The 7,562-nt window shown below is 31.2% G+C and overlaps 2 protein-coding genes across 2 annotated transcripts; one reads left to right on the top strand and one right to left on the bottom strand.

Moving 5' to 3' along the window:
- The first annotated feature begins 1,264 nt into the window (after window positions 1–1,264).
- LOC123711887 (exosome complex component RRP45) lies at window positions 1,265–5,617 on the top strand. Its single transcript, XM_045664737.1, has 7 exons — window positions 1,265–1,474; window positions 1,559–1,653; window positions 1,739–1,961; window positions 2,052–2,272; window positions 2,387–2,635; window positions 3,783–3,958; window positions 5,507–5,617. Exons 1-7 carry the CDS (start codon window positions 1,409–1,411, stop codon window positions 5,593–5,595), a joined length of 1,119 nt encoding a protein of 372 aa, XP_045520693.1. The 5' UTR covers window positions 1,265–1,408; the 3' UTR covers window positions 5,596–5,617.
- Window positions 5,618–5,830: 213 nt separating this feature from the next.
- LOC123711888 (histone deacetylase complex subunit SAP30 homolog) lies at window positions 5,831–7,545 on the bottom strand. The gene is made up of 3 exons (XM_045664738.1): window positions 6,784–7,545; window positions 6,484–6,702; window positions 5,831–6,073 (listed from the first exon to the last, which is right to left on the bottom strand). The coding sequence occupies exons 1-3, from the start codon at window positions 6,976–6,978 to the stop codon at window positions 5,945–5,947; spliced, it is 543 nt and encodes a 180-aa protein (XP_045520694.1). The 5' UTR covers window positions 6,979–7,545; the 3' UTR covers window positions 5,831–5,944.
- Window positions 7,546–7,562: the final 17 nt, after the last annotated feature.

Raw genomic sequence — 7,562 nt, forward strand, 5'->3', positions numbered from 1 at the left:
TACGTCGATTTAGATATGAGTTCCGTATGTCAAACCTTAAACATGCTAAGCACTAAGCCTCTCAGATTATCGCCTTAAAGATATGCCCTATGTTTTTCTTTCTTCTTGTGTACGTCGCAAGTTTTTATTGTGCTCATTGACTGGCACTGGGGTTCTAACCTACAAACTTTGGTTTCGCGGCGTATGCTTTAACCATTACGCTAAAACTACTGTAATAACTAACTTGTTATTATACCTTGAACTACTAATTGGTATTTTTCAGTGATAATAAGGGTTCAATAGTTATAGTCTATGTATTGCTATTTCGACATAATGAGACACATCATTATAGAGTAATAACATAATTTAGGAAAATTATTGCATTGACCTACTTATATAAATTTTACGTAGTTTGATTTTTGTTTTTAAATTTTATGGCCTGGACGTTTGATAGTATCCGAACCATTAACAAAAATTTATTTCATTGTCGTCTGTGTTCTGATTTCCCGTAAATAGTCAAATGTATTTATTATTATTTATTTATTACAGTAATACATACATGATCCTTACAGACTATGCCAATACGATAATGTATCATTACATATACATTAAATAATTAAAATATAATAAAATACGTATATAATATTAAACACATAACTTACACAATATCGCTGCTGTGAATTCACTTTGCGAACATATAAATATATCGATAGTGTCGGATATAGCAACGTCCTGGATAACGGGGATCTGTGCAACAGACTGGTTCTTGGCTTGGTACCAATAAACCCAGTTCTTGGAGCACACTTGGGTTGCACACTAAACCCCTCAAGACTTTCATTCAATTCGATATTTTTAGTATTGGGTAAATTTTTTGTCCTCATTAACATGGTATTAAAATCATCACTAATTTATGCAGAAGGTACATTGGGTACCTAAAATTACACGTCGAATGGATGAATGTCGTAATTTGGTTTTTATAGTCGTTGAGAAGCACATAATAACAAAGTAAAATTCAATGACGTTAATAATTTGACGTCAAATCTAACCCAATGGTGCGCCAACTAGGCGGTTTTAAAATAAATATTTATTTATACCTCTCAAACCGAGTGTACAACAAAAAGCTTAGGGTTTTTTAATCGATTGGGCTTACATAGCTATTTTAAATCCTTGGTCCTTGGGGACCGTTCTATAGTAGTTGGCATCACTGATCTAACCGCTGACAGCTAGAAGTAATAGTGTTCTGTGCCGCTGACACCTATGAATGTGACATTGGCATGATGTTGATGTATACTAATAACCAAAAATAACACTAAACAAGCGCAAAAACAAACACAACCTACAAATAAGGGAAAAAATACCTAAAATACCCTTTATTATTTATGGGAAAGTTATACTTGTATATTAGCTATAAGTACTGATTGTTGTCAAGATGAAAGAAACCCAAATATCAAACTCTGAAAAAACTTTTGTACAAAAAATTATAGCAGGTGGACACGTGAGTTTATTTTTATAAACAATGAATTATCTAACATGTATTTGTTATTTAATTGATTTGATCATCAACTAAACCATTTTTCAGCGTTTAGATGGGCGAATTTATAGTGAAACTAGAAATCTTCAAATCGCGTTCGGCTCCGATTATGGAAGTTGTATGGTTTCACTAGGAGAAACGAAGTTAGTTCCGTTTTTATGAATATACTATATTTAGTAGTTTATAAATCAATCATTTTGTTACAACTGCTGACTTTATGATTTCTAGAGTCTTGGCGCAGGTATCATGTGAAGTGGTTCAACCAAAACAAATTAGGCCAAATGAAGGTATTATATTCATAAACGTGGACATTAGTCCTATGGCTGCACCACAATTTGAGGCAAATAGACAAACAGATCACACAGTAAATCTGAACAGATTATTAGAAAAGTGTTACAAGGATTCAAAATGCATAGATCTTGAATCTTTATGTATTGTGGTCGAAGAAAAGGTAGATTACACATAATTAAATTAAATAATTTAATGTCAGTATTACAAAAAAAATATTATCACATGTGTGTTTAAAAAAAATCTATTTAAGGTATGGTCACTGAGAGTCGATGTTAAAATTTTAAATCATGAAGGAAACCTAATTGAATGTGCCAGTATAGCTACACTAGCTGCATTAGCTCATTTTAAAAGGCCTGATGTAACTCGAGTGGGAGACAAAGTTATAATACATTCTATTGCTGAAAAGGATCCTATTCCAACAGTTTTGTACCACTACCCTGTGTGTTTGACTTATGCCATTTTTGGAAGCGAGTTAGTACATTCATGTTCTTTTACTAATACACATTAAGAATTTTATATAATAGTAGATTATATGAGATCTAGTTATGAGATTTAACTATATACTCCTTATTATAACAATTTCAGTATTCTTTTATCTGATCCAAGCTACATAGAAGAAGCAGTATGTATGTGTACATTTGAGGAAGGAAGTGCAGGTGGAGGCTTGCTTGTTGTTGGTATGAATCAATATAAGGAGCCTTGTTTATTGGATTTGACAGGAGCTGCAATACACAATGTTAATATAGTACATAAAGCAATACTAAGTGCATCAGAGAAAGGAAAATCTGTTGTTGATGTGTTGAAGAAGGCTATAATCAGTGATGATACATTAAGGTAGAATATTTTTTAGATTCCATATTTTAAGACCATTAGATAGAACCAGCCAATTCATGTATATTCTATGCCAGACACACACCATAGACTTTTGGATCAAAGTAAGAGAGAAAACTGATATCCATCAGGTTGTTGATATATTACTTACAAGTGATAAATGCACACCCAAAGAAAAGTTTATTTGTGCACAGCTGGGCTTTGAATCTAGGACTTCTCATTCTATTTGAAATGTTAGGTAACAATGAATAATTTATGAAATATTTACCATGTCCACAATGGTCAAGACATCATATAACAATTTCTTATGTGAACAATATTTTTTTAAAACTATGGATGTTACTTATGGTCATAAGAATATTAGAAAGGCTAAAGTGGGGCATGGTATAAAAAAGGTTGACATAAACTGGTCTAACTTCAACCATTGTAGTTTTGACTTAAATATCATTGAATAATAGGTACATTGAGTATTTATACAGTTTGCACTATATCGTAATTTTCTGTTTGTTGTCAATGTCAACAATATTTTATTTTCAAGTGTTCCAACCATCTTACCTAAATTTAACTAAAATAACTTCCAGTTAGGGTGATCTGAATAGATAAAAATGTGTGTTACTGTAGCAGAAACTTTTATATTATTGCTGTGAGTTACACATTATTTGTTATGAAACCCAGTGAGTATAGGATTCACTAACCACTTCCAGTTGTTACTAATTCCATATTTCTTAACTTCCCATTTCCATCCAATTAACTCCAACCCCATCAGATGAATTATGTTTGGTTTCTGCTAGAAGTAGAATAAGACAACAGGTAATTTCTACAACTGTGATATTTAATAAATTAAACTGTTTTTATTTTAACCCTTTTCAAATGAGTGAAGTTGTGCTCTTAGTACTAGAAACAAATTTAGATGGGCAATCATGATAAAATGGTAACACATGGAAAACCAAGCAACAGGCGCAATTAGATTTTTTTTTAAGACTAGTAAAACTATAGACACCTAATAAATATCTTCTCATTTTTTTAAGTATATTCAATGTAATCAATTATCCATTTGAAATTTCTTAGGCAGGTATAAATACTAACCCAATTTAAATGAGACACATAATATACATTTATCAAAAACTTACAAGAAAACAATTGTTCTCAGACTAAAGAGAGTCAAGATTAATTATGCAGATATTATAACAGCTGAACACAAGCAATCGCTTATCAAAAAGGATCTAAGCATTTGCCTTAAGAATTATAATGCTAATGATATCAACCCAGAGAGTGATGTGGAAATGGATGATGATGTGCAAATAGTTGAACCTAGCAAATATGATGGTAAATATTTATTTACACATTGTAATTATAAGGAGTTATTGGTTATTAAAAGGCATTCCAAAATTCATTGAAGTGCCTGCTTAACAATAATTTGTCTATCTATATCTTCTGTTTAAAATTTCTTAGTATATACAGTCAAAATCTGTTATAACGACATTGAAGAGACTACTCATGTCGTAATAACCGATAACGTTGTTATCAAGTACCTAATACCTATTATTTTGGTCAATATACTAATAATAACTGTTGTTCTAAATGATGTCGTCGTAAACTGTTTTGACTGTATATACCTTACCTGGTCCAGCCATAAGTTTTATGTTATGTTACAAATGAAAATGCATTTATTTAAATGAAGTAATGTAATATTATTAAAATTTATTAATGTCTCAGTAAAAAATGCAATGAGGCCACATATGGCCACGAATATATGGATTTACTCAGTTTTCAAGGGAAATTTTGTCACTGCTTGCTACAAGATTTTTTAAGAGACTCAATGTCGTCGTGTCGTTGTAGAAAAAAATGTAGTTTTGTGAATCCTAGAAAATACAACTCCGAAACCATCACTGTGACGCAGGAAAATGACCATGTTAGAACCACCTTTAGAACCGTGAGCGTACACTTTATCATTTTGCTTATTGTAGTGTTCTTCAATCGTGATTTTTTTTTCATCGGTAAAGAGGATATTTCTGTGCTTTTCACCTGCGTATCGCGACACGTAACGTATACGTTTTGATCGATACACTCTCTTTAATTGTAAAGATTGATTTAGGGCATGTCTATGTATACTGACGATAAGCACCGAGCTTCAGGTCTTGTTTTATATTACGCGAGAGTCCTAACGGGAATCTTCATTTCTCACGATAAGAATTATTGCTTCCTCCTTGGCTTTAACAGCCTTTGTAGTTCTAATGGCTCGCGACCGCCCCGATCTTTTATGTCATCGCCAGACGAAGTTGTATCTCTTGATAGTACGATATATGAGCATACGGTTGGATACCAAGCTTTTGTAGTGACTGGAATATGACCGAGGGCTCCATACCCACTTTGTGCAAGGTGATCAATGCTATTTTCTTTAACACATAGGGTGTTTATGAAAATAGGTAATATAATAGATAATCCATATTGTAATTTGATACTGAACATGAAAACATTTTAAAAACAATACTTGTTCAAATTCAAAATGATTAAAGTTGAAAATGCATTTTCATTTGTAACAGAACTTATTATATATACTTTTATACTAAACTAATTTTATTTTAATACAATCAAGCCAGGATTATATCCTGCCATGATATAGACTTTTATTTTACCATAATTTTGTATAAACTAATTATAGGGGTTCTGATTTTTTAATCTATTTTATTGTAACTAATCAAATGGTTGAAATTATTGATATAAATACTATTTTATTTACGCAAATGAGAATGATAACTAATTTTAAAACAGACAGCCTATTGAATTTCTATAATTTAAATTTTTCAAATTTCTTTTCTAAGATAATTTATATATGTTTCTTGAAAATTAGTTATACCAAATATTCTTTTACAGTTGTCCCAACATTACCCAAGACAGCTGAACTCAAAGTTAAGGCAGAAAAATCAGCATGGATTGAGATATCGTCAGAAGAGGATGATTAAATTAAAATAATTTATGCAATTATATGTTATTAAATCTCTTTAACAATACTTACATTAATATTAGCATTGCATTTCCCTTTTTCAATTAACAATCATTGCATTTTAATATAAAGTAGAACATTTTTTTTCTACACTGTATAAATATTATGAGACCACATGAATGAGTACATTTGATAAACAAAACAAGTCATTATGCTTCACTTCAAAGACACTTACAATTATTAAGTTCATAAGCATTATTATGTACAATTTTATAGAGATAATTGAATGAAGATTGGAAATTAAGGAAGAGAAATTATCTAATCTAATACTAAATTAAGTCTAAAAGTTCATAAATAATCACTTGAATTTACACAGAATCAGAATTCATTCCATTTTTATGATCTAATTTATTACCATTAGTTTTCACCATATAAATGAAATATGTTATAATCTCCTTTTCATTGACTGGTAGAGACTTGAAGTGCTTTTGTATTACCTGTGAACAATGATTTATAATTAAAATAATACTATAGTAATTGTGACATAGGTTACAATTCAGAGCCAATTTAAGTGCAAACCAACTTCTACCATGTCTGTTTGTAACATGGTCATTTGTTATTGACATATTGGTATAACTTTAGTTATAAAACAACTTACAAAAGTACAAATACTATTAATATACAATCCAGAAACTAAAATATCTTATTCCTAATATCTTAAACATTAATGGAGTATTGAAGAATGAACATAGAAATTGTGCAAAGTAGCTCAATGACCTAATGTGATTCTAATCAATTTTTGTTAAGAATAATTAAAAAAAAATTATATTAAATTTTACATCATAGAATCAGTGATGGGCGGCTACTAAAAGTCCTACATCATAGTGCTAATTTTTGTTGTACTTACATCAGCTAATTGAGACTTATTAAGTCCTGGCCTTGTGGGCACCTTATAATGCTTCTTGTACCTCCTTAATGTATTGACTTGTAATTGAAACCAGTCTACCTCCGGAGAATCTATTTCTGCCTCATTACTGTCATCCTCCGAGTCTTTGTTCCTTCTCTGTTTGGTGCGAGCACACTGAATCATTGTTTTATGATAATCACAGATGTATGTGTGCCTAGCCTATAAACAGATTGCATAATAAGGACCTCTTATTTCACTAATTATAAATAAAAATGTAACATATTTAAATGTAGTTCTAACCTGATGATCAATATTTAGTTTGAGCCTCTTTAGGGCCACAGTCTTTTGTATTCGCTTGCTATATGACGCGTTGCCAGCAAGTCGCCTACATCGGTCGCTGTCATCCACAAGGCAACATATTTGATCAGAATTACCTCTGGAATCTTCTTCTCCTGTACTAAACCCGTTGTTCATTTGATATTCCCGTTGAATCATATATAACAGGTAAATTAACTAACTCTCTGAATTCAACTTCCTTCACAACGCTTTTTTAAACAGTTTACGTATTCACAAAGGTTTTGGAATGAGGTTATGAGATGCAATAACAAAAAACATTTTTGACTAATAACGCGACAAATAACATAATTCGATCTCGAAGGAAGTCAATAAGGACTAAGTAAGCTAAACCATAACTTATTCACCGCACTTTTACCAATTTGGGATGCCCATGGCTCAAATTTAAGTTTAATAAAGTCAACTTTTTAACACTTTTCGTTTAGTTCCGAAGTAATATCTTGATTAAACCATCACTATAGCTTATATTTACATAAACAATCACTTTTATGTCAATCTATAACACAAAATGGATGTTTTACCCGACGATCACATTTATTGAATTATACGTCTTGTCGCTATTACAAACGCAACAGCAATAGCATTTTTTTCTTTTTAGCTAGCTCACAATTGCAAACAAAATACACACTATACACACATTAAAACAGTAGAATCTTCGGAATTTAGGCTGTAACACCTCGCTAAACCGTGTAAATTCGAATGTGTTGTTGAAAACTTCTTTGTGA

The sequence above is a fragment of the Pieris brassicae genome, chromosome 7, assembly GCF_905147105.1.
Source record: "Pieris brassicae chromosome 7, ilPieBrab1.1, whole genome shotgun sequence".
Lineage (NCBI taxonomy): Eukaryota > Metazoa > Arthropoda > Insecta > Lepidoptera > Pieridae > Pieris > Pieris brassicae.

What these genes read in the sequence shown, in the direction of transcription:
- LOC123711887 (XM_045664737.1), top strand. Translation starts at nt 1,409, where the DNA reads ATGAAAGAAACCCAAATATCAAACTCTGAAAAAACTTTTGTACAAAAA. An exon ending in ATCAGTGATGATACATTAAG is followed by an intron (nt 2,636 to 3,782) that starts GTAGAATATTTT and finishes AATTGTTCTCAG; the next exon opens with ACTAAAGAGAGTCAAGATTA. An exon ending in TGAACCTAGCAAATATGATG is followed by an intron (nt 3,959 to 5,506) that starts GTAAATATTTAT and finishes ATTCTTTTACAG; the next exon opens with TTGTCCCAACATTACCCAAG.
- LOC123711888 (XM_045664738.1), bottom strand. Translation starts at nt 6,978, where the DNA reads ATGATTCAACGGGAATATCAAATGAACAACGGGTTTAGTACAGGAGAA. An exon ending in AACTAAATATTGATCATCAG is followed by an intron (nt 6,703 to 6,783) that starts GTTAGAACTACA and finishes ATCTGTTTATAG; the next exon opens with GCTAGGCACACATACATCTG. An exon ending in ATAAGTCTCAATTAGCTGAT is followed by an intron (nt 6,074 to 6,483) that starts GTAAGTACAACA and finishes CATTGTTCACAG; the next exon opens with GTAATACAAAAGCACTTCAA.